The 27825-nt window shown below is 36.8% G+C and overlaps 1 protein-coding gene across 2 annotated transcripts in view; it reads right to left on the reverse strand.

The window, feature by feature from the left end:
• The window catches only part of METTL15 (methyltransferase 15, mitochondrial 12S rRNA N4-cytidine), a 265624-nt gene that overhangs the window by 119536 nt on the left and 118263 nt on the right, over positions 1-27825 (reverse strand). For both annotated transcript variants that reach the window (XM_075545956.1, XM_075545955.1), the window contains exon 3: positions 19176-19312. In XM_075545956.1, coding sequence (XP_075402071.1) covers positions 19176-19312 — 137 coding nt within the window. The remainder of the gene's footprint in view (positions 1-19175; positions 19313-27825) is intronic.

Here is a 27825-nt window from a genome sequence, read left to right on the forward strand (position 1 = left end):
CTATCACCATTCTGACTTTGAAATTGTAGACAGAACTGTAAGACAATTAATTTGAGTCATTTTATGCCACCTAATTTGTGGATATTTGTTATTTTGTTTGAAGAAATTAACTTAGTCAATTGAATATCAAAACATTACTACAGAAGCAAATTAAAAAACCTTACCCTATCTATTCTCAGTATTATAATTATTTTATTACTTTTAAAGAATTCTACTAGTATCACCATTCAATGGTATAATCTATATTTATTATCTATGTTACATAACCTCCAAAGCAACTTTTTTTTTTGCCCTAAAAGTCAGGTACAAAGGAGAATCCTTGATTCACTGCTGTGTTCCACTGCAAGCATTTATACTCGTGAAATCAGATGTAATCCCTCAATGTGAAAATTTTACATTGTTATTAAGGGTCTAATAATAAATAAAGGCTAAATTTGGTTTCTACTTCAATTCTCTACATAGTGGTAGATAAGTTTTTGAAATTCCAAGCTGAGACTAGCTATTATTCTATTTTTCCCCATGATGTGTATCCTGCACCTTAATAAGGGGAAAATGGGTCAAGCCCTGTTAGATATTCAGAGTGTGGGTGGAAATCCTTTGACGAGCTTTCTGGGGATGCCTCTAACATGGGAATTGCTGTTGAAATTCCGGGAGAAAAAGATAAAATTCTGTCAGTAGCAACATCTCTTACAAATAAACCCTTTCACGCCCACTTAAAAAAAAAAAAGGTTAGAAAGGTGCCTGAAATCTAGCAATTAACCAATATCATTGTAAAGTTTTACTGCAGAAAATCCTACGCTGAGCCTACACACCTCACACAATATGATACAAAATAAGTAAGGGTGTTGTTTTAAAAACTGCTCTCTACATCATTTCATGACTTCTGATATCTTTAATTGTTGCATGATAATTTAATATGATATAGTCTTCATTTTTCTTATCAAAGATATGATAAATGCTATCTACAGGAGTGAGTTTGACATACCAATTCTAAGTGTTCTATTTCTGAAAACCAAAACAAATTAGCCTTACTGGAGACTGAAAAAAATTCCTTTATAACATAGTACATCTCCATATCTTCTTGTGAGGGGAAAACATCGCTTTGCTTCCATTGTAAAGGAACTCAAGTGGAACCAGACTGATACTGAGTCTTCCTATAGTAAAAGGCAGTATTAGGGTGATTTTACATGAAGGTGTATTATATGTAACCAAATTTATCACCTAATAGATCTTAATAAATGCTTAATGGAAATTTAATCTGTAATTAAATTCTTAATTCCCTCTAAAAGCTAGGTAAAGACTTAGAATTCTTTTAAAGGGTAGCTTAGAATCTTCAATGGTTTACAAATACATTATGAAATAGAGAGCAAATTAAACAGCCCATTATATAAACTTTCTTCTTCTATCCATTTAATGCAGACAATGGGAAATCATCATCTATCCATGCACATGACATTAATCTACTAGATGCCTAGGAGTACACAGGGTTTTGTAGATTTAAGCCAGGTAAGACATAGTCACACCTCAAGGAGAATGTAGTATATGGAAAGATGTAAATCAAAGTAGAGATGGAGAGGAAATATCACTTAGTTTAAAATGATAGGCAGAGAAAATAGTGCTTTGTGTAAAGGAACAGTATGATACAACATGAGGAATTTATGTAACAATAGTTTTATTTCATAGAACATTTGAGAAGACTAGTGGGGAGTTAAAGGTGATAAACCTAGAGAAAGGTAGAGGTTAGTGCTTTAACAGCCTCATGTACTAGTTACATAAACTGTTGTCAACTTGAGACTATTAAGAGTGAAAAGGTTGAGTTTAGCCTGTTTATCAGGTCACAGCTTGATAACCTCATTTGGTGCTAAGGAGATAAATAGCTCCCTTGAGGTGGAACACACACTCACTCCCTGTTGACAAACCACATGGAGCTACACGCTGATGGAGCCAAAACCCTGGAGCTGGAGGAACCATGTGGAGTGCCACACCAGTAATGAGATGCTTCCACAGCCATTGAATTCATAACACTTTCCACACACTGGCTTGAAGTCTTCCTGGAATTGGCATCATTGCATGTGTTGTATGAGGCTAAAGACTTGATACATAGAATTTATGGACTAGTGTCAACAAAAGGGGGTAATATCAGACTTATGGACTTGATCTTTATTGAGCTGGGATGTTTTCTTGATGTAAAATTGCTCTCTGATACAAAGTTCTCTCTTAGACACATATGAGTGTCTATGATTTTGTTTATCTAGTCTACCTCGTTTAATACATTTATGAAAAAAAATTTAACTTTAGCCTGAAAGCTAATGTGCATCATTAAAAAGTGAAAGAATTTTACCGTAGAATGAAGATAGATGCAAAATTTATCATAGATGCAAATCATATTATTAAATTTGTATAAGAGTATTACTTGAATAGATCATTAAATTTGATCAGTGATAGCTTATTATATATTGCTTATTTGGTGAAGTCCAAGGAATGCACTATTTAACAATAAACACTTCTTTCCCTGTAAGTATTTGCTGAAACAGCATTTACTGCATATGCTTGCGCGTAAGCCTAGTTTTCCAGCATTTTATGCAGTTTGGGTGGTAAAATTAGGTACCTTGGCTGATATTCGGGTCGGCTTATACTTGAGCATAAACAGTGAGTAACATAAATTCGGTTCTTCCAAGCCATCCGAGGATATTTCCATAATATCTTACACTTCTGGGTTCTGACACTCATGACCATCTATTGTAACCAGCTGTTTAATATTTGCTTTTCCTGGTAAAGTGCAAAGGGATTATTTTGCTCTTTTTTCTAGCTATGTCCCTAGACTATAGTTTAATAGACTGCTCCAAAAATAGGGCTTCTTGAATTGAATTAAATGAGTAACAAATAATGTTAACATAAAAAATAGCAACAGATATTTCAAAAATAAATTTGGGTTAAGAACATGCTTTGTATTTTCCATCTAGGGGATTTACTACCCCATCATGTTAGGGCTTTGCCTGCCTGTATGTTAGATAATGAGCTCTATCTCTCTCTTGTGATACAGAGACCTTTTTTTTGGCTTCTGAGCATTCTCCATGCCAAGCCTATTTCCCCAAATACAGCAAGCATTAAAATGAATGCTGAATTGTGCATTAAATTTAGATTGTATTCTCTCAGAAGCAAGAATAAAATGCTAAAGTAGATAATGCGATCCAGCAGCTGTTTGTCTCAGATTTATTTTAAATATCAGGCAAAAAGTGGGGGTGTAGAGAACAGAAGGATTATACATGTAATTATAGCAAACTCATCTTGATTTAATTAGTTTATGATGTTAGAGAAAATACAACTATTGTTTTCATTCTTTTAATAACTCAGAAGCCCAAACATAAAGAGTTCTACTAAAATTTTCTCATATGTAATAAAATATGTCACTAAATATGCATTGTTTGTCCCAAGATAAAGTAAAATGAAATCTTTCTAGGGATAGTCATTCCTGTGCCAAACAAGCTGCTATTCTTGTTCTGGTGCCATGGGGATATGTTAAAATGACGTAGGCACTAAAAACGGATTACCTCAAGACTGTGGAAAGGTAGTTTATTTTTCACAATTATCATAATATGACATACAGTGTGCACTTCAAATGAGAGTTAGTCAAAAAGTATTACTACAAGAGAATAAAATTTTTCTGAAACAAAGCCATCAAGACATGAAGCTACTGTTTCTTGACCCCTCATCCATCAAGGTCTATATCCATTTTTCTCACCCTACCCTGAAGAATTCTGTACTCTTCAATTGTTGCCACATCTAAATGGCAGTTTTGGCAGACTTGAGGGATGCAAATCACATTTTTCTTAATGTTTTTTGAGTTTGGGGGATCAAAAGAAGTCTGAACAAAAGCTGGGCCCTGTTTTCCAATAAAAATTCTTACAAAACAGCTGTGGCTATATTATTGCGATGGGAAAAAAAAACCCTTGGTGCAAATTTCCTGGTCTTTTCCTCAACAATGCAGTTTTCAATCTTCTTAAATTGAAAGTGTCAACTTCCTAAGACACTCCCATGATCATTCTGTGTCCATGGAGTAAGCCTGCCAAGATTTCCCTGTGGGAACCGCCCCTCCGCAAGACAAAACAGTCACTCTAACCTACTGAGCTGGTCGCTGAGACACCTTCACCCACTTGGAGGGCAGTTTGGATTGAAACTGTTTTTGAAGGCACCTTAACAACACTTAGACAAGTGTATTACCAAAAGAACTTGTCTGAAAATATCCACTAATTCCAGGAATACGTTTACACATATTTTGTTTGGAATAAGCCTGTGTGCATATATGAACCGAAACTCTATTTACAATATTTTTTACTTACTCTCATATAGGATAATTTCCATAAATCAGTTTTTAAACCTCTAGGCTCACTATTCTAAGTAAAGAAATAAATATGTAACATGATTTGGGAGTAGGTATATTCAACCAATAAACCAACCAACCCAACAGACTCACAGCTCTTTAGTCAAGTCCAAGTTATAGCGAAACTATAGGACAGAGTAGAACTTCCCCATTAGGTTTCCAAACTACAGAGTTTTATAGAAGCAGAGTGCCAAATCTTTCTTTCACAGGGTGGATGATGAATCAGAACTAAAATCTTTTCAAGGAAATCCAGGCTTTCTGTCCAGCACACTACCAGGACTCCTGGGAATGGGTTTAAATGTGCCATTTATACAGACTAATCAATGGCTTGAAGCCACCCCTCATTCCTTGCAAGAACAGTGTAGCAGTTATCATCTATAAAGATATCAAGCCTTGGAAACCCTAAGGGGAAGCTATATTTTGTCCTTTATGGTTGTTATGAGTTGGAATAAACTCAGTGACAATGGATACAGTTATATTTCTTATTTCTCACAAAGCAAAAAGGCTAATTTGAAATGAACGTGTAAATATTCTGTCTCTTCCTACCAACAATGTTAAATGAGCAATAACAAGAACTTAAACTTGCAGGTGATAAGACAACTCAAGAAACAGCTCTTCAGAAATTTCACAACACAATAGAATTAAAAACAAAACCCAAGAAAACGTTCTACTTTCATTAATGAGGAAGAAGTATTGTCCAAGAGGCCAGGAGGACAGAAAGAAAATGCCAAAGAGCACGATACATAAAGGAAATGAATTTCTAATGGTTTGATGATATTCATAAAATACTATTTTTGTCTAGAGACAATTTTTGATGAAGAAATGAGAACGGATGAAAACGATGTGAATCCGAGGTTATGTGTGGTTGCAGGGAGACAAGGACACAGAGGCAATGATTAGCACTGTGACAGGAGAGCGGTTTGCTTCTGTGGAGTCATCCCTGACTTCAGAGTAACCCCATGTATGACATCGTAACAGTCACGTGGTCTTACACCACCTTCATGATTGTCAGCATGCTGGAGTCCATTATGAAGCCCACTGTCGATTCCGAATGCCTTCCAACCTAGGGAGTTCATCTTTCAGCACCATATCAAACATTGCTCTGCTGTAATCCAGAGGGCTTGCGTGGGCTACTTTTTGAAAATTGATTGCCTGGCTTAGTCTATCTTAATCTGGAAGCTCTGCTGAAACCAGTCTAACATGGATCACCTGCTGGTATTGGAAATGCCAGTGACATACCTTCCCGCATCATTGTCCCTTGACAGCTACTCTACCACAGCAGGACAAACTAACAGATGGCAATGTGTGATAGCACAGTCTTCAGCAGTTTCACTGACAATGGAAATGAGAAGCTGCAACTAAAGGCAGATGCCAGAACAATTTGCAAGGTAAGAAAAGTTGGGTGCAACATCCTACCTCTCAAATCTTAGACCAACTCTGATCTGTGTATAGTAAAGAGCAAACAGGTAGGGAAAAGAAGTAGCATCCAGTCATCACCTTAGTACATGCCAATAAAACTTTTCAAAATGTAATAATGAATAATATAATGATGTATTCTCATAATAATGTCTGTAATAAAGTATAATAGTGAATATGCATTAATCAGTTTACTATATAATCTTATTTAATCTTCATTACACATTATGAGATAGAGAATCCAAAATCTCAGGGTTAAGTCAATTCTAACTCATAGTGATCCTACAGGACAGAGTAGAACTGCATAGATAAGATTTCCAACATTGTAGAACAGCGGTTCTCAACCTTCCTAATGCTGCGACCCTTTAACACAGTTCCTCGTGTTGTGGTGACCCCCCCAGCCATAAAATTATATTCATTGCTACTTCATAACCATAACTTTGCTACTGTTATGAATTGTGTGGCACCGGTGAAAGGGTTGGTTGGCCCTCCAAAGGGGTCGCGACCCACAGGTTGAGAACCACTGCTATACAGTTTACAGAACTAGACTGCCACATCTTACTCAGGAGGCACAGATAGTGGGTTTGAGCTGGCAACCTTTTGTTTAGCAGCCAAGTGATTAACAAGACATCATTTTAGAGGTTAGAATACAAATTCAGAAAGGCAAGTCTCTTGTCCAAAATCCCACAGCTAGGCTGAGGCAGAACTAAGTCTCCAAAGAGAAACTGCTTGATTCCAAATTCTATACTGATTTGAAATGTCAGTTCCAGATCCCAAACAGGATGGATCTGGGTTGAGGTAATATTCAGAGACCCTACAGAATATACCAAGTTTCTGGCAAGACAAAGATAACACATCTAAGCCAAAAAAAAAGAGAGAGAAAGAGAGAGAGAGAGAGAGAGAAATTTAATGAAGGAGTATACTCATTCTTCACTTATTGACAAAGTTATGTTCCAAAGACCAGGCTCTCAATGCTCACATTGGCCGGTGAGGGTTGGGGCAACACCTGTCTTTGGTGCTCACTGCCAGTCAGGTGCCTGTCCTTGTGGGTCTTTTGATGCACATAGCATGTTAGGCACTTCTTTCCCGCCATGCTCTCCCTTCACTATGGCTGCTGGTCGTGGTGGTCAGGGCTTGTCCCTACTAGCCCAGGTCAAGCTCCAGGCTTCTGCAGAGAAACCTTTACCTCACCTACCTACTGTCTCACTCCACCTGGTTCCTAGGCTTGTGGGCAGGTGAAGCCATTTGGACCCAACTGAGGCTGTGGAGATGAGAGAGAAGCCTCATTGGAAGAGGATTCTGAACCTTCACTAACTCCAACACCCCTGGAATCCTCTGCTTTCTTGATGCCTGGCCCTTCCTATCTTCTGCATGCTACCTGCTGACACCACATTTGCTGCAGGCCTTGCCCAGCTCAGCTCCTCTGCCCTACCCAGTAATACGTGTGCCATTGCTTCTTCTCACATATCTCCTGCTCCTCCCTGTCCTGCCTCATCTTTAATATCCCAAATAAGTACATTATTTCATTGTTGCCATAAATTCAAAATGTTGTTTAACAAGATAGTCAGGAAAGAGGAAAAGAATTTATGAATTGTGAACTGGTGGTTAGGGGAACTACAAAGGGATGGAGAAGCACCCTTAAACTAGGGAAGAGGTCGGGGGTTGGACCTGTGACTGGAACCGCACAGAGTCAGAGCTGCCTCCTGATGGATACTGTGGGCAGTGGTCGTTCGAGAGGGCTGTGGCCACTACTAGCATACACTCTAACCGCACTCCCTTTGCTTTCTGTTTCCCCTCCAGTTCCTCTTGTTTGTTAAATCCAACTAGAAGTCAGAATAAATGGAAGTCTTTTGATACATCCATAAAAATTACCTGCTTGTATAGTCAAGAGATCAAAAGACGCATTGCATTAGTAAATCTGCTGCACAAAAGCTCTTGTGCCTAACCAAGCCAATTGGGCCTTGAATACAGAAGACCATATATGAAATGAAGTATTTGAATTGTGGTGGTGGTGAAGAATATTAAAAACAATCTGTCTTGCAAGAAGTAAGGCCAAAGTGCTCCTTAGGATGGCAAGGCTTTGTCTTATCTCCTTTGGACACACTAGGAAAAACCAGTCCCTGGAAAAGAACATCATGTTTGGTAAAGTGAAGAGGCAGCGAAAAGAGGAAGGCCCTCAATGAATGAAGTGACACGGTGGCTGGAACAACAGGCTCGGGCATAGGGGCAATTGTACGATGGCACTCGATGGGGCAGCGCTTCGTTCTCTTGTGCATACGGTTGCAATGGGATGGAAGTGACTGGATAGCAACTAACAGCAGCATTGACGGGTACAGATCACTGTGGACAAAGGTCAGGGGAGGATGCGGGCATGACTATAGACTGATTTAGCACACCTGGTAGGATTTCAGAAAAGCAAGGATATACTTTAAAGGCTGAGAAAAATAGTTTACTTGGTACACTTGAAACAATGTAACTTTCTTAGCATGTTGAATATGCCTCCTCTACCCTACTAGTGCTATATACAGCAAATGTCTTGAATACAGATATTTTGTCTTTGATCTCTTACTTTTGAACTTTATTCCACTCTGTCATATGCGCTCTCTCCCTCTATTCAATGTCTAGATTTCACATTCTCTCTCATTGGAAGGTAATTAGACTAAGTACATGGTAAAGGATGGCAGCTTGTAGGGGTTCCAACTCTCTAGATAAAACCTATGCCAGAAAGCATAATTTCTACCAAGTTCATTGATTTCTGTTTTATCTAAGTCAAAATAATTATTTGCTAACTTCCATATATTGAACAAGGAAAAAGCTAGGTACAAGCGTGCATTAGAAATACTTTCTGTATTCCAGTGAACACTGATTACCCAAGTGAACACGTGTGCTGTAGCGAACGATAACCGTGCTTTTCAAAACCACTAATCACTATACATAGAAGTATAGTTTGACTACAATCCCACATGGCGGGGGAGGGGGGGCAGATTTATCATTTCACAGACAAATGGAATTAAAAGATAATGGAAATTTCCTAAAAACTTTTTGAATCCTTTTGTGTATACCGCTTTAGACAGTTCTCTCCCAATCATTCATTCACATTGTTCGTTTTATAGTTGCTCCAATGCTATTCTCTTTCCAGTTCAAGGCTTGTGTTTCCTTTTCTTACTACAGCAAATGTTCTCTGGCTTCACCATCTTTCTTTCTCTCCCTCACCTAGTTAACAGTCACTCATCCTTCATGTTCTGCCTTGAATTCACGAAGCTAGATGTCTCTTGGATCTTCCAGAGTAGATTGGGTCCCAATTTGTAGTTATGTTGCCGTAAAAACAGATTGAATTAGCGCTGATCTCAGTTGCAATTAAACAGATAGTTGTGAAATCATCTGTTTCCATATGGTGTCTGTTTACATAAAAGCTCTGTGAAGACGTGGACTGTTTGCATCTGGAGCCCTAAAGCCTAGTCGGGACAGTACATAGTTATAGAACGAATACCTTCTATACAGGTTGATATTTAGCCAACGAGACAGCCAAGTACCTTCACTTCTCCAAATGAAGGAAGCTCACATCTCTTGAGCAATGGTGACATTTCATACTATTTGATGGTGAGAAATGCATCTTATTTTAGTAATGCTCATGCCACTAAAAATAGCTAAAAGGTAGCAGACCATCACCAATAGTCCAAAATAGTCTGGTTAAATTTTTCGTCTGTCCATTTTTATAGTGATGAAAAAATTTCACTCTGATGCTGCATAGCAGAACTGATCATCTATGGTGAGAATGATTAATAGGGGCTATATCTCATATCTTATCCTAGTTGTCTAAGTTTTTTGTATATCAGGTTGTTAAAGATAGTTTACACAACGTCTACACTGGTTGAGTTTGGGCTATGGTAGAGAATTTGACCGACTTGCTTCTACTATACTATTATAAATAACCTGATAGAAAGAAAACAAGAAGCAAGTCTGAAGCGGTGAGTGCTAGACTTGCTTCTCCCTAGGTTCTTGTGTGAATCTGGCAAAAAAAAAGAAAAAAATAGAGATAATAGAGTCTTAAAAGAAAGAGAGCAAGAAAAGTAATAACATAAGTGTAACTGAGAATAATCATATCACAGAGGTAAATATACTTCTAGCTTCTTAAATCATGCAGAGAATAATACTTTAATAGAAAATATAAAGCTAGACTCACTCTCTCACTCACAAACTCTCTCTTACTCACTCTCTCACAAAAAAACTAATAAAATGCACTTGTGTTTTCTGAAAACAAACAACAGAAACAAACAAAAATGGCATCAAAATCTATAAGTATTCCTTAATAATGTGCCATATTCAGGGAAAAAAAACTCTTCTAACTAAATGTGAGATTTGGGCCTACTTCAACACAATAAAGTCAGTTAGACTTCAGGCTATAAGGGACAGGTTCCCAGAACACTCCATGACCAGTGGGGAGTCATAAAGGTCAGTGGACGCCTGGAATCATGTATGCTTTTGGGGGGATTTTGTGGCTTTATTTTCATCTCTTTTTATTCACTCTTTTGTTATGCCTCCATTATTGTTGTTTTGTCAACCTATGTAAGACAGGCACGGAAAGCAAGCTTGAGGAGAAAGCAATGGGGCCAACAGTTCCGGAGGGACTTGTGGGTAGAAGGAGGTAGGGAAAGGGAGTGGTGAGCAAACAATGCCATAGACAAGGGAACAACTAGGGAATTAAAATCAACAACAAAGAGGATGTAGAGATCCTGGGGGTGCTGGAGCAACAGCACTCAAGCTGAGAGGAATTACTAAGAGGCAGAAGAAGGGCAAGCATGATGGTTGGGTGGGAAGAAGGTAAATGGAAACAGAGGAAATATCTAAGAAGCAAAGCTATGAATAGAAGTATAAACATAAGAATGCACTTATATTAACTCATCTATGCACAAATATTTATATGACAATACATTGAGGAAATGGACAGACTTGTGGGCCCTCCATCAATATAAGAACACTTTGTTCAAACAACCTGGCATTCTGTGATACTCACCCTCCCAACATGATCACTAAAGACAAAATGGGTGCATAAGCAAATGTGAAAAAAGCTGATGGTGTGCGGATTCTAAAGATACAGCATCTATGGTCTTAAAGACTTGAAGTTCAACAAGGAGGCATTGCTCGGATATCAAAAGACACAGTGTGTTAGTCTGGGTAATTTAGAAAAAAAATCCACAGAAACTCATGTATAAGAGAGAGTTTTATATAAAGGGTAATTGCACGTCAAGAAAACACCCCAACCCAGTGCTGCCTAAGCTCAGCACTCCAACATTAACCCATTAACCCATATGTCCAACACCAACCCACAAAGTCCTCCCCCATCTCCGACTGCAAGAGAAAAGCCGAATCAGTGAATGTGTAAGCATCTTAGCACTGGCAGGGGTCTCCACACGATGCTCCAGCACCCAAGGCTGCATCAGGGTAGGCCCATGCGGCTTCTCCTTGGGGATGTCTTGCAGGAAGTGAGCCTTGCCAGTTGCAGCACAGAACTAGCTAAGGCAGCTTCGCCCTGTTTCGACCATCAAAAAGCAAGCGACCCGAGAACTAGAAATATGAGGCTCACTGAGTCATTTGATCCTCTGCCCTTCAATTAAACCCACATGTATTTACTGGCCAGGTTGATACAATAAACTATCTCATACAGTATCTATGGTCTTGTCTTAAAGGCTTGGAGTTAAACAAGGAGTCATCTAGCAGAGAAGCAATAGGCCCACATAGAAGAAACATACCAAACTGTGTGATCATAAGGTATCAACAGGATCAGGTAACAGACATCAGAAGACCCAAAACAAACAAACAAACATATTATTGAGAACAAGGGGGTTCAGAGCAGAGAACCCAAACCCATCTGTAGACAACAGGACATCCTTTTACAGAAGGGGCATATGGAAGGGATGAGTCAACAAGGGCGCAGTATAGCGCCAGTGAAACACACAATATGCCTCTCGTTGTTTACGGCTTCCTCAACCCCTACTACCATGACCCCAATCCTGCCAGACTGAAGCATGTACACTGGTACAGATAAGAGCTCACAGTACATGGAATCCAGGTCAGATAAATGCCTCAGCAACAGAAATGGGAGTAGTAGCAATCCCAGAAGGGTAGGGAGCAGGTGCGGGGAGGAGGAGGAGAAGGGAGAACCAATGACAAGGATCAGCGCATAGCCACTACCAGCATCACCACTAAGGGGGAAGAACAACAGAAATGTGGGTGAAGGGAGACAGTAGTAGGTATAAGATATTAAAATAATAGTAATTTATCATTTATTAAGGGGTTAGGAGGGTAGAAGGGGGGAAGGTAGGGAAAAAAGAGGATCTGATACCAAAGGCTCAAATAGAAAGTAAATATTTAGAAAGTGATGACAGTAATATAAATACAAATATGCTCTACACAATTGATATATGCATTGTTAGAAGAACTGTAAGAGACCCCAATAAAATAATTTTTAAAGGCCTGTTTCATAACAGACAGGAAACTGGTTTTGCCACCATGACAATACACCTGCTCATGCAGCCAATCCAGTTTTCAGCAAAATCCAGCATGCCTCCTGGTAGGGTGTGACCAAGGGTAATGTAACTGAGAGAAATTACTGAAACCCAAATGAAGGCTGTAACAAGATAGTGTGATAAGAGGAGGGTAAAAAGAAATAGAGGAAAGAGCTAGGAATCATAGGACATATATAGAGACCTAAATAAAGGCATGAACATATGTAAATATATTTATATATGAGGATGTGGAACTAAATCTATGTTCACATATGTATAGGCTTAGGGTAACAGATGGACATTGGGTATCAGATGGACATTGGGCCTCCACTCAAGTATTCCCTCAATGCAAGATTACTTTGTTCTATTAAACTGGCATTCCATGATGCTCACCTTCCCAACACAATCACAGAAGACAAAGTGGATGCACAATGAAATGTGGTGAAGAAAGCAAATGTGGTGAAGAAAGCTGATGGTGCCAGCTGTCAAAAGATATAGCGTTTGCGGTCTTAAAGGCTTGGAGGTAAAGAAGCAGCCATCTAACTCAGAAGTAACAAAACCCACATTGAAGAAGCACACCAGCCTATGTGATCACGAGGTTTCAAAGGGATCAGGTATCAAGCATCAAAGAACAAAAAATCATATCATTGTGAATGAGGGGTGTGTGGAGTGGAGACCCAAAATCCATCTATAGGCAACTGGACATCCCCTTACGGAAGAGTCAAGAGGAGGAGATGAGCAAGGCAGGATGCAGTGTAGCAACGATGAAACATATTACCTTCCTCTAATTCCTAAATGGTTCCTCCCCGCCCACTATCATGATCCCAATTCTACCTTACAAATCTGGCTAGACCAGGGCATGTACACTGGTACAAATAGGAACTGGGAACACAGAGAATGGAGGGTAGATGATCCCTTCAGGACCAGTGGTGAGGGTGGTGATGCCGGGAGGGTGGAGGGAGGGTAGGGTGGAGAGGGGGAACTGATTACAAGGATCTACATATAACTCCTTCCTGGGGAATGGGCAACAGAAAAGTGGGTGAAGGGAGACGTCGGACAGTGTAATATCTGACAAAATAATAATTTATAAATTATCAAGGGTTCATGAGGGAGTGGGGAGGTGGGAGAAAGTGGGGAGGGGGAAGAAAGAATGAAGAGCTATGCCAGGGGCTTATGTGGAGAGTAAATATTTTGAGAATGATGAGGGCAATGAATGTACAAATGTGCTTTACACAATTGATGTATGTATGGATTTTGATGAGTTGTATGTGCCCCTAATAAAATCATTAAAAAACAAACACACAGCATGCCTTTTTGCCCTATGCACCTAAGTCACCTGACCTCACTCTGTGTGACTTCTTTTTGTTTCTGTGAATGAAGAGGGACAAGAAAAGACAACAATTTGACAATGTATTAGAGATGAAGAAAACAAATGAGGGAGGTGCTGTTACCAACCAAAAAAATAAACAAATACATGTGTGTGTGTGTGTGTGTGTGTGTGTGTTGGGGAGTACCCCTCCATATATTTATTCTGTATATACAATTATATTTTCCAAATTCAAAATAAAGAGTACACATAACTTGTAAAATTCAGGAGCAGAAAAGCATTGTTTTAAGAAATTGTATTCTGACAATCATATTCTACTGTGTTAAAGTCAGCCAACACCCCACTGCTCCAATTTAAACATGTTTTCTCTGCTACAGTCTTCAAGGACAATGGAGAAAACATTCTGTTTTCAAACAACAGGTGATCTTATATGTTATCTCTTCTGAAAGAACTAACGTGGGTTAACTGAAAATCCAGCTTTCCTATAAATTGCTTAGTTTTCTTTAAAAATATCGGTTTCTTATTTTTGACAGAGTAAAAGGTGGGTTTTAGAGGGATATAATTGTCAACTTTACAATAAAAACAAAGTCAATTAATTATTTAAAATATAGCTGACCCTTGAACAACATAGTTAACACTTTGTGAGTCCCGTTCTACACAGAATTTTTTAAAAAAAGGTCAAGCAACATTAATAGTTTCCACTAAATCAGTTAGTCTCTCTACTAAATATGGTGACACAGTAAATAATGATCTCTCTTGGTACCTATTTAACTTGGAACTTTTATTTTTTTCATCATGTTTAGTGCAATACTATAAAACTTGAATAACAACCTGGGACCTATCTGCCGTGACACTAGTGATGCGGGAAGTGCTCTGAAAAGGCAGAGAAAATTGTAACATTACAAAATAAAGGTTGAAATGCTTGATATGTACAGCAGATTGCCGTTTGCAGCATGGCTGCCTCCCATCCAAGGCAAATGAACCCATTAAGTGAACTTCTTACCATTGCAAAGAAGGAAAAGAAAATTTGTGAAGTCATCATAGTAACCACACCAGCAGATGTGAAAACCTTACTCTTTTTGCAAAATACTTTTTTTCTTATACTGCAAATGCTCTGGTCTATCATACATAAAAACATACAAAGTATGTGCTAATCAACTGCTTTTTATTAGTAAAAAAGCGTCTGGTCAACAGTAGGCTATTAGTTTGTAAATTTGGGTAGAGTAAACAATTAAATGTGGATTTTCAACTGCTAGGGAAGGGATCAGCGCCCCTCTCTCCCAACTCATTTTGTTCAAGGATGAAATGTACTATATTTCCTCAAAAACACCCATTGAAATAGAGAAATATTATTTTACCTTAAATTATATTTTATATTAATTTTTAAGATTATCTAAGTTGTCTATTAATCTTACCAACCCTTTATTCATTATTCTCAAAATGACTCCAGCTTGAAGTTATGCTCCTTAGTTTGTGTTTATTTGTCCTTTTGCTATATATATATATATATTTGTAAATAACAAACAGCACAAGTTTATATTGCATATATAGACATATATGTGAATGTGTGTATATGTATATATACCTACATATGTATATACACATTGACTGATACAACTACCTCTGTATGTACACACACACACACAAAGCAACACATACGCAAAAATACACACCTAGCTCAAATCAATCCCACTGCCATTTAGTCAATTCTGAAACATGAAAATTTGATAGCAGTTCTTCCCTAGGTATTCACGGATGTATATCTTTATAGAAACAGACAGTTGGGACATTTTGGTGAGCAACCCAATATGTAATGCACTATGCCCTCAAGGTGCATGTGCACACACACACGCACACACACACACACACACACACACACATCAAAAAGAACTGCTCAAAGGGCTCCAATACTTACATACAAAGATTTATTCCACACAAATTATGTTTAAACAAATCTTGGCTTTCAGGAGATGGCTACAAACAAGTTCTCTCAGTACTACATTGTCTTATTCTCGTTCCAAAATCAAAACGAAATTCCTCCGTGAGAGAAAGATGAGGTTTTCTACTCCCATAAAGATTTACAATCGTGGAGACCCAGAGGCAGCCTGGTGCTGCTGTTAGGTAAGGGTTGGACTGCTAACCACAAGGTAGTAAGTTCCAGTCCACCTACGGCTCCATAGCATGTAGTGCAGACACTCTGCCTAGGAAACCCTTTGCAGAATTACGATACGCTGGAATCAACTTCATTTCACTGGCTTTGGACTTTGGGTTATATTTTGGCTGTTTCACACATTTGATTTATTACCTTGGCAATTTTGTTGAAACTCTATATAATAAACATTAAACTTGTTCTACCCTTTCAAACATTTCTTATTGAAATTAGCTGCTTGGAAATTGTGTCACATTTTCAATTCATTAAAAATTATTTACTTTGGTATTTCTGTAGGATTATAGCTTGGAGTCTTGATCAACCAAGTTTCCCTATTCCTGTTTAGTGGGTGAAATAGCTTTAATTTCCCATAGAATTTTTACCTGAACGTTTTCACATATTTTGACACTATTTGGAAGGATGTTTTTTAGTTATTTTTCATTGTGATTTAAGATAAGACAGTATTTTTCATGACAAATACATGGATGTCATTTATTTATAATACATTATTTATTCAATGAATTAAAACTCTATATTCTCCTCAATATTTTAGTGCACAGACTGTATTTCTAGATTTTCTCTTTCACATACTTTTTATGTCTACTCTCATGCAAGTATCACAGGTTTTATTACAGCAATTTTATAATACGGTATGATAATCTGTGCTGGCAAGTTTATAAACTTCAAGAAAACTAGAAAATTTCATTTAATTTTAGCTTTCCATTTGGAAAAGTAAACTTGTTAGTCAATTTACTCATAAATACTTTATTTAGTTTTAGGTACATTTATTAATGAATGTCTTCTCTCATTGTATTTTCTAGATACACAATACATATATATGAAAGTACACCCTCCCCTCCCCCCAAAAAAAGCCAGAAAAAATTCCCCTGGGCAGAGCTTTCATAGTATGTCCTTTGCCCACTAGGCAAGCATCCAGCAACTCCTGCTCCCAGTGGCGTCACCTGGGAAGGTTCTGTCTGGTCACAGTGGACTTTTTCACAAAAGCCATTTCACTCAAACCTTGCTCTTTGTGAGGGCCAATTTAAGAGAACAGTTTGTTGCTGTGAAATATTGTTTCTTGCTTGGAAAAAATTCCACAGAAACTGTTGTGATGTTGAACACAGCTTACAAGAACAGCACTATGGAAATAACTCAAGTGTTTGAGTAGTTTTCTCATTTCAAAAAAGGTGAAATGTAGATTGATAACAAATCTCATCTGGATGTCCATCAATTTCCCTCATGGTTAAAAATGTCAAATTGTGGTGCATTTGGAGTTCGGACCACCAAGTCAGACTCTTAATCAAGCTTTCTATTTAGAGGTTCTGAAAAGATTGTGTAACTGTACGTGACAAAAAGGGCCTGATTTGAGGAAGATGGGGGACTGCTTTTGTCACCATGACAATGCACCTGCTCAATCAGCCATCTCAGTGCGCCAGGTGTTGGCGAAAAGCAGCATGCCTCTTTGCCCTATACACCTTGCTCAGCTGACCTCGCTCTGTGTGACTTTCTTTTTGTTTCTACAAATGAAGATGGGGACATGACAGGACAAGGATTTGATGATACAGAAGAGATAAAGACAAAACAAGGGAGGTACTATGAGACATCTAAACAGATGAGTTTGGAAATTGTTTCCAAGAATGGAATCACAGATTTGACAAAAATGGAGAGCACTTTGAAGGTGTACGGTTGTTTTGTAAAAAATGTAAATACATAGCTTTGGGGAAAAAATAACTTTTGTTTGTGTGTGTGGGGTATCCTCTTTGTGTGTGTGTATCTGTGTGTCTGTGTGTATTTAGCCAAAAAACTTATGCCATTGTATTAATGTTACAAGTACATGTATATTTTTAATCATTAACAATCTGTCACTTATCATACTGTGGGGGTTGTATATTGCTGATGGAAACTATTTGACTAATATTCCCCATACTAGTATCACCTTGGTAGACAAGTTACACAGGAGTTTTCAGGCTAAAAGAGGCTCTAAGGAAAATAGTGGCATTATACTTAAGAAATAAGTCACTGAAAATCCTATGCTACTGAAAGTCCTAGGAAGCACACTTCTCCTCTAGCACAAATCGAGTGAGTAACCATGAGTTAACGCCAACTAGATGGCAGCTGATAAAAGTACTTTGAAATTTTAGGTCATAAGTGAATTTATAAGACTTTCATAAACATGACTCTCTTAAATGATTTGAGTCTGATTTCCGAATGAGACTGTTTTTAAAATGTACTTCATTCTTATTTTAATAATAAATAGTAACCTATTGTTACTATACAACATCATATTTTAGTATAAAAGAAATAATCTTAAATTGAATGCAGATTACAAAGATCCTATACAATTCTTAACCTCTCAGACAAAAGTCTATGTATAATTAGATATTTCTTATTGGGAAAGTCGATCACATTCATTTCATTTGCAGAGTCTGAGACCTAAGGGAGATTGAAAAAGACTATTCTAGATTATTAATCCAATTTTTTATTCCTGTCTTTGATTAAATTTTTCCATGGTCTTACTGTTACTAACTCATGAAAAATATTTTCATATTGGGGAGCAAAATATTAAAATTATAGTTTTCATGGAGAATAGACACTGTTGAAATACCTGTACTTCTTGGCTCTATCTCTGGAGAATGAGAGAATTACTTATCCCAGAAAACATTTCTTTCACATATTTAGTTATGGCCATCATAACTCCAGTACATTTTTATCTTTTAGGATTAAGGTTCTAAACAATACAGCATATAAACTTAATATCCTCATTTGATTTTCTTCTTTAAAAATATGCTAACGTCACTCATGAAAACAATATTTCATATATTTTTTTAAATTTTACATTGGAAACTCATGAATTATTTTTTTATTTTTTTTGAATTCTTATGAGTTCTCTATGACAAAGAGATTATTTTAACTTTACCTGTGAATTTCAGAAGATTTTAGAGAAAACAAATGATTTAAAGTATGTGAGTTCTACAGAATTCACATACTTATTTACTCAACTAAATTCTTGAAAACCATACTTTGTGAAAAATTTAAAGAATATTTTTAATAATACATTATTTTCAAAATATCATTCATGGATAATTTCATACACCTTCGTTACTGTAGCCAGGAGTGAGTTCGCAATATACTTTGTGGATTCATAAAAGAAATGTAGAAACATTAAAATTTTTAAAAGGTACTAAAATCGAAGGTGTACGTTAATTCTTGCTGGACAAGTAGAAGGGAATTTGAGGAGACTTCAAAAAGTTAATGAAAAAATGGAGAATTAAAAATCCTAATGTATAGTAAATTGAGATACGGTATCAATCTGGAGGTAAAAAATTCCCAGGTGGAAAATCAAGCTTTGTAAAACTCAGTACTAAAAAAGTTAGAACATGTAAGAGTATTACTTACGGATATAATTCTGAAAGCTTTTCAGCTATTGCATAAGCCGTTGGGTCTCTGTCTAGGGCATACAGAATAATATCTGACTCCTTGTGTAGAATGGCTCTTGTGTGTCCTCCTGATCCAAATGTCATATCGAGAAAAATCTATCCAACAGAGAAAAATAAGATTACCACTTAACTTGGACAGACATATTGTTGCCAAATTATTAATTTCTAGCATCAAATAATTTTATAATTTAATAGATTTAATCAATTTAATAGTAAATATAAAAGTGATTACAATCTTTTCCCTAGATTACATTAGCATTCAACTTGCTATACATGATATCTAGCTCAATTATAAGTGAACAGTCCACCATAAATGGTCAGAGAATCAGTAAAATTCTTGGCTTTAAGTGACCAATTCAAGACAAACAGAAAGTTCCTCCATAAGGGCACAGTAATCACATGCTTTGCTACATTTCTTAGAGCTTTCCAGCTGTCTAATGGTAAGGACATTCCAGCGGTTTCTCATTTGGAGACAGCTGACAACATAGTTCAAAATGTTTAGTATATTCAAGAGTCTTCATTGCTGTCAATAAGTTACATATCTACGAAAAGGTGACCAAAACACAAAAATAATAATACAAAGAAAAGCAGCCGAAGCTATTTATGTATAACCAAATACTTTGTGGGATTTGGTTTCTCGGTTTAGAGGCTGAGAGTTATGATTTCATTATATATGTTATTAATAATAACATATTAATATATTTTATTGTTATTAATAATAACAGTATATGTTATTATCCCATTATATATCCAATTCATGTATTTAGTGCTTCTCTTCTACCTCCTAGTTGGCTACATAGTTGTAGAGGTCTTAAAACCGACAGGTGGCAATTCAAGGCACATTTGGTCTCTGTAGATTTGCACATTTGAAGCAACAGAGCAAAAAGGAGAATCAGGAATAGGAAGAGGTTATTGAATGTGCACAGCATGGGAATATGATGAGATATGAAAGACCTAGCAAATGGAAACAGAACATGGTTGGGTATAGAGGGGGAGGATGGGCCCCTTGGGGTGTTCAAAAGGTGACTGAAGAGGAGCTACTTTCCTAAAGTGGAGTGGACCATGGGATGTACATGGAATTAAGGCTGTGGGAGTGGAGACATGGTATCTTCATTTACTGATGGGGAACAATTTAAGGTGAAAAGAAACAGCTGCAAAAATCTATTAATAAAAAGAACGTGGAATGTATGAAGTATGAAGCTCAAAAAACTGGAAGTCAGCAAAGATGAAATATAACTCATAAAGAAAAATATTTGAGGTATTAGTGTGCTAGAAATGGATTGGGATCAGTCCTTTTGAATCAGAAAATGATAGTTTACTGTGCTGGGAATGATACAATGAAGAGGAATACAGTTAGATTCACTGTCAAAAATGACAATACAAGATTCATTTTGAAGTACAATGCTATCTGTGATAGGATTATATCTATTTACTTTAAGGAAAGCCAATCAATATAATTATAATTAAATTTATGCACCAACCACAAATATAGTGATGAAGAAATTGAAGAAGTGTCCCAATCAGTTCTGACTTAAATTGATAAAAAACATGGAATCACGATGCATTGATAATTATTGGCAACTGGAATGTAAAACACGGAAACAATGAAAAATATTTTCTTGGTGATATAAATGAAGCTGGAGGTTGCTTGATAGAATTTGTGAGACCAATGACTTGTTCCTAGCAAATATTTTTTTCAAAAACACAAATCATGACTATACACATGGATTTCCCTAGATGGGACACATAGAAACCAAATTGACTACATATATGGACAAAGACACAGGAGAAACTCAATGTCAGCAGCGAAAACCAGGCCAGGAGCTTATTGTGGAACAGACCATCAATTGCTCATATACATTCAGGATAAAGCTGAAGAAAATCAAAATAACTCCATGAGAACCAAAATACAAACACATCTATCCCATGCGAATCTCTAAAACATCTCATAAATCAATCTGACTCACTGGAAACTAACGACAGAAGACCTGAGGCGCTGTTAGAGAGCATCAAAAACACTGTTTATTAAGAAAGCAGAAGTTTAGAAATGATGGTGCAAATGTGCTTGATACAACTGATGTATTGACTATTAAAAGAACTGCAAGAGACCCCAATACAATGAAATACATTTTAAAATGGTTACTATAGAGACAGTAAAGAAAAGATCAAAGTGGATGTCAAAACACATCAGAAACTTGATGAGAAGACTCTGAAAGTTGATGTTAACCATAGAATAGCTGAGGCAAATGGAAGAAACCGATGAAGAGAAGAGCTGAACAGAAAATTTCAAAGGGTAGCTTGCAAACACAGGTAAAATATTTAATATTATAATGATAGGCAAAGACTTACAGTTAGAAAACCAAAAGGGAGGAGGGAAGGGGAAAAAAAAGAGGACCTGATGCAGAGGGCTTAAGTGGAGAGCAAATGCTTTGAGAGTGATTAGGGCAAAGAATGTATGAATGTGCTTTATACAATTGATGTACGTATATGTATGGATTGTGATAAGAGTTGTATGAGCCCCTAATAAAATGTTTTAAAAAAAAGAAAACCAAAAACAAAAACCACGCTCAGTATATTTAAAACGGAAAGAATTCAAGAACAATTCCGAGTCAAGAGTTTTCATATTAAAAGATTCTATGGGCAAAACAATGATATAGGAAGAATCAAAATATGGAAAAAATATAGTCACTGTACCAAAAACAACAACAAAATAAAACTGGTCAACATTCAAACATTTCAGTAGATAGTCTATCAGCAAGAACCAATTGTACTGAAGGGAAAAGTTTATGATGCAAACATTGGCCAAACACAGGGCTCCAAGAATTGATGCAATAGCAAGCTGATGAAGCACTGGACGCATCTACTCATCTATGCCAAGAAACGTGGACGACAGCTACTAGGCCAACTGACTGGAAAAGGTCCATATTTGTACCCACTCCAAGGAAAGGTGACCACAAAGAATGCTCAAACTACAGAACAATATCATTGATATCACATGGTATCAATGCAGTTCATCCGACAGTGATTTCAGTAGGATATTGACAGGGAGTTGCGAGAGGTTGAGGTTGGACAATGAACAAGGCATTACGATCAAATGAATCTTGGCTAAAAGCAGGGAAAAGCAGGAAGATGCGTACTTGTTTCCTTGACCATCTAAAGGCATTTGACTGTATGGATCATAACAAACTATGGTTAGCTTTGAGAAGAATGAGAGTTCAGAACACATCATTGTGCACGTGTGGAGCTTGTACACAGATCAAGAGACAGCTGTGCAAACAGAACAAGGGAATATTGCATTGTTTAAAATCAGGATAGGTTTGTGTCAGGGCTTTATACTTTCACCATACTTATTCAATCTGACTGCTGAGCAGATAATCAGAGAATCTGGATTGGAAGAATAGAGGAAAACAAATGACACAACTTCGTTTGCTGAAAGTAAATAGGACTTAAAACTTGCTGATGAAGATCAAGGATTGCAGCCTTCAGTGTGGATGACAAAGAGTTATCTATAAGCCCTTCCCAGGGGGATGGACAACAGAAAAGTGGGTAAAGGTAGACAGAGGTCAGTGTAAGACATGAAAAAAATAATTTATAAATTATCAAGGTTTCATGAGGGAGGATGGAGGATGGGGGTGGGGGGGAGCGGAAATGAGATGCTGGCTGATACCAAGGGCTCAAGTAGAAAGAAAATGTTTTGAAAATGATGGCAACAAATGTACAAATGTGCTTGATACAATGTATGGATGTATGGATTGAGATTAGAGTTGTTCGAGCCCCCAATAAAATAATTTTTAAAAGAAAAATAATTCTCACGACTGGGCTGATAGGTACCATCATGATAAATGGAGAAAAGGTTGACGTCAAAAATTTTGTCTTGTTTGCATCTACAACCAATGTTCATGAAAGTAGTCATCAAAAGATCAAGAAACACATGGCACTGGGTAAAGCTGCTACACAGGACCTCTATAGAGTATTGAAAAGCGAGGATGTTACTTTGAGGACTAAGATGCAACTGACACAAGCCATGGTATTTTCAATTGTTTCACATGCATGTGAAAATTGGACATTGAATAAGGAAGACCAAAGAAGAATCAATGCCTTTGAATTGAGGATCTAGTGAAGAAAACTGAAAGTGCCACAGTCTTTCAGAAGGACAAACATATCTGTCTTAGGAGTAGTAGCACCACAGTGCTTCTTAAAGGCAAGGATGGTGAGACTTTGTCTCATATACTTTGGATATGTTTTAAAGAGAAAGCAGTCCTGGAAGAAGGACATCATGCTTGGTAAAACAAAGAGACAATGAAAACAAGGAAAGTCTACAATAAAGTGGACTGACTCAGGATGCAACAATGGGCTCAAACATCGGAACTACTGTCAGGACAGCACAGGACAGGGCCTTGTTTAGTTCTGTTGGGCCTCGGGTTGCTACAGGGAGGGAGAGACCAGATGGCATCTAACACCACTGAATGTACATCTCATTGCCTGTGGCACAAGGGAGAAGAGTTGAATGATGACTACACATACTGAAAATTTTGATCAAAGAATTCCACAATGTCATGGACTTTCTAGAGCCGTGGAGGGTCAGTTAACTCTTGAAAATATAGTCCTGATATAATATTTTAACTTAAATTCAAAATTTACCCACTGAAATCTTCTTAAAATTGAACAATAAAAAGGCCCACATTGAGCATTATTATATTTTATGATCTATAAGGATAAAATTGACAATAACAACAGAAAAGATTAGAGAGAAACATTACAAAGCAGTGAATGTTTGCTGATAGGAGTGGAACCACTGAAAAAAAGGAGGGTAAGAATGGTTGCACAATTCAAAGAATGTAATTGTCACCAAATAGTGCATGGAGAAACTCTTGAATGGGGAGACGTGTTACTGTGTATATGCTCAACAACAGTAATCAATCAAATTTAGGAGAAAGGAATGACATCCATGAGTACTACGCTTCTTTAAAATATGATCTATATGAGACCCCAACTAGTCACCATTATTCTACACCATTACTCTATAGAATGGCGGGAGACAGGGAAAGAAGATGAATAAATTGGAACAACCAGATTGGGAATATGGAGAGTACTCATGTATTGTGAACAGAACCAGTGTCATAAAACAATTTGCATCGAAATTGCTGAAATGGAAACTAAACTGCTGGGTAAACTTTCACCGAAAATAGAATAAAATATTATTATAAAGAGCGTTCAAGTAGGTGGGATGAGATAGAAGTGTACTAATTGAAGGCAAACATGTATATCGATACAATAGCAGTATGAAGAGTTTAAACTTGAAAAAGGGGAATAACCCAAAATGTAGATTAAGTTTTAATCACAGAAGTGCCAACATTACTTATTATAGTAGGAGTTGGAACACTGTATTATTCAGTAATGGGAGATCATGAAATTTTAGAGTGGTCACGTGAAGAAATGATTAAGAATTGCATTTTATAAGACTAATAAATGAATGTGAGATGTTTACGGTATACTGTGGGTGACAAATAAGTAAATATATTAAAAAAACTATTGAATTTACAAAAGATAAAAAAGCATAAGAGTCAGAGTATATTAAATAAATAGTTAAAAGAGCAATATTAAAACCTTGGTGTGAAATGGGGAGCTTATATCAATGGTATGGATTGAGGTAAGAGATGTAAGAGCCCCCCCAAAACAAAAAAAAAAACCTTGATGTGATCTGACCTGGAAAGCCTTTAAGAGTTTTTAAGCCACACACCTAGGGTAGATTCTACTCTTGACACTAAATAGGTGTATTTCCTTGGGAAAATGCTTAAAATTCCATTAAGTGTAGGGTGTCCGGTACTTAGAAGGAAAAGCAGATACTACTACCATCTAACAAACTGGTAAAGTGACGTATAATTTCTCATCTAAATGAAGATACTTTTAAGAATCAGATGTTTGCCAGTAATAATTTCTGCCAGGAAACAGGATATGTGGCATGTCAGTGCATGTCTTTAAATACTTGGATCATTCCAGATATACAGTAAAGTTCATTGACTCTGAATCTATGCCTTGGGTATTTTATTTGGCCACACACTAAACAGAATTTTCAGGTCATAGCTGGGCAAGAAACCAGACCTGACCATAAGAAACATATGTGTGTACAAATTAGTTGATTGTAGCTGGTTTTGAAATCAAGAGTTTATTCTGCCCTTCCAGAAACTTCATTGATTTTTTGAAAATAAAAGTAATTAAAAAACATAATATCACAGACAATACACACTACCAGTCAGATATTTTAAAACATGTAAACACAGAACTCATTTTAAAACTTCACATGGACTCTTCAGAAGAAGGGAGAATTCATGTAATGGTTACATTTCCCTTGTTCTGAAATGCTGCATTTTATATTAAGGAAGAAGTCAGAAATGGGGCACGATATGCTTTGATTTTTTTTTATTCCAAGCTACCATTCTGTAGTCCTATCCTCAGAAAAATTAGCTTTATAATCAAGGAATAACGTGAAGCAAAATAATCTGATTAAAATTCAGAGGCTAGAACAAAACATGTGAATCGTAGTACTGTGGACTGAATCTTAGTATAACTTTGCAATCTATGGTAACCTTGTACTTTGATCATCAACAAAAAGGCATGACTCCGAGGCAAAGCCATAAACCATGTCTTCATTACAGCAAAAATATAACCCTTCCTATAATCCTAGATTTAAACTCAGTATGTGAAATAAAATAATTTGCATACTATTATATTATGTAAGCCAGCAAAGTCCCAATCAATATTTAAAAAGAAAATTCCTCATCATTTATAATATTCTAGAAAATATGAGATGATGATTATAATTTACATGATTATTTTTTAATATATCATGATTATGCCCTTGGAGATAGACTGATAATCAAGGAAGTTTCCATGGGGGAGGGAAGGAATCTATTACCAGTCAAGTGTAACACATACAGCAAAAAGTGGCAGACAAATGGGACTTATGAAACTACATGTGAACCTCACCATATGTCCTGAGTTAGTAGGTGATTGAAGCCATCATCTTTCATTTTTAAAATTCAAATATAAGTTACTCATCAAAATAATAGTGACATGCAGCCCCGATGAGAAAACCAGTGATGTATTTGAAAAGGGAGCCAATTAGTTTTTTATCTTTTTCCTGGCTCATTAACATGACACAAGACTATATTTTCTTATTTGTACAGACTGATAGTAAACTATAACAAAATAAAGAGAATATACTTTTAAAATTTTTGTTTAACAAATATGCCAAAACAAACCTGAATGTTTCATTATAATTCTTCCCTGTATCTCGTTTATACATGTATGTATTCAAAGATATAAGTGATACTCAAAATATATCTGGAACTCTTTCCTGGAGGTTACTCCATATAAGTGGTCTAATAAACCCATATTTAATACGGAGTGCTTATTGTGGTACGTCAATTGCTACCTGTGTGAAAAGGAATAACCCACTGCCATTGTGTGACCTCCAGCATGTAGGGCAGAATAAAACTGTGCTTTAGGGTTAGGTTACTGAGTGGGCTGCTAACTTGCAAAGTCGGCAGTTCAGAATCACACGACACTTGGCAAGAGACAGACAAAGAGTGTTCTATTCTCTTAAAGAGCGACAGTCCCCGAAACCCACCGGGACAGTTCTACAGTGTTCGACACGTAGCTACGAGTCGGAATCCACTTGATGGCAGTCAGTTTGTAATTTTTTGGAATCGTTACCAGGGCAGATTGCCAGGGCTTTCTCTTACAGAACAATGGTGGGTACAAAATCCCAGACTTGATGAGCAGCCCACTGCTCAGCCACGATACCACCGGGAGTTTTTCCACAACTCATAGTGACTGCACAGAACAGAGTAAATTTGTTCTGAAGCTATAAGCTACTGGAACAAAAAGCCTCATCCCTCTCCCAAGGAGCAGTGGGTGGGTTTAAACTATTGAACTTGTAATTAGCAGTTCACAGCATAACTCAGTACACTATCAAGTCTCCTTTATTACCTGTGTAGCCCTAACCAAATTGTTTTAACTATCTAAGCTTCAATTTTCTTACCTAAGAAATGAGGTCAAAATGTCTACCTAACAAAAATTTATAAAAATTAAGGTCATGACATATTAATTATTGAGATTCATTTTTATCAGGTGTTTTCATTTTAGAAATATATATAGAGAACAATTAAAATAAATGAATTAATATTTGACTCTTATGATACTAGAATTTCAAGTCAGGTTATATCAAGACATATCCACAGGATTTCTAGTAAACATTCAGAAGTTTTACTAAGGACCAATCTTTGTAGTAATGGAACTAATACTTAACAACTGTGCAGTCAAAAGTAAATCTGAATGTTTAATAAAGATATTTTAAAATGGGGAAAAAATTAAAGTATTTTCACTTTGAAATCATGAAGCAGGTGCTATTTTGAGTGCTTTAATTTAGTACTTAAATATATTTTGATAGGTTTCGTGTCAAGTTGCTTGGCCAGGATACTCAGTAGTTTGGCATGATACATATAACTTCATATAGTTAACTCAATGATGGGATCTGCTATGAGCAGACAAACTGGTGGGAAGATTAGGTTGGAGTGTTACTCCTTAAGCAGGTAACAATAACCAAG

Source organism: Tenrec ecaudatus, chromosome 4 (assembly GCF_050624435.1).
Source record: "Tenrec ecaudatus isolate mTenEca1 chromosome 4, mTenEca1.hap1, whole genome shotgun sequence".
In the NCBI taxonomy this organism is placed as follows: Eukaryota; Metazoa; Chordata; class Mammalia; order Afrosoricida; family Tenrecidae; genus Tenrec; species Tenrec ecaudatus.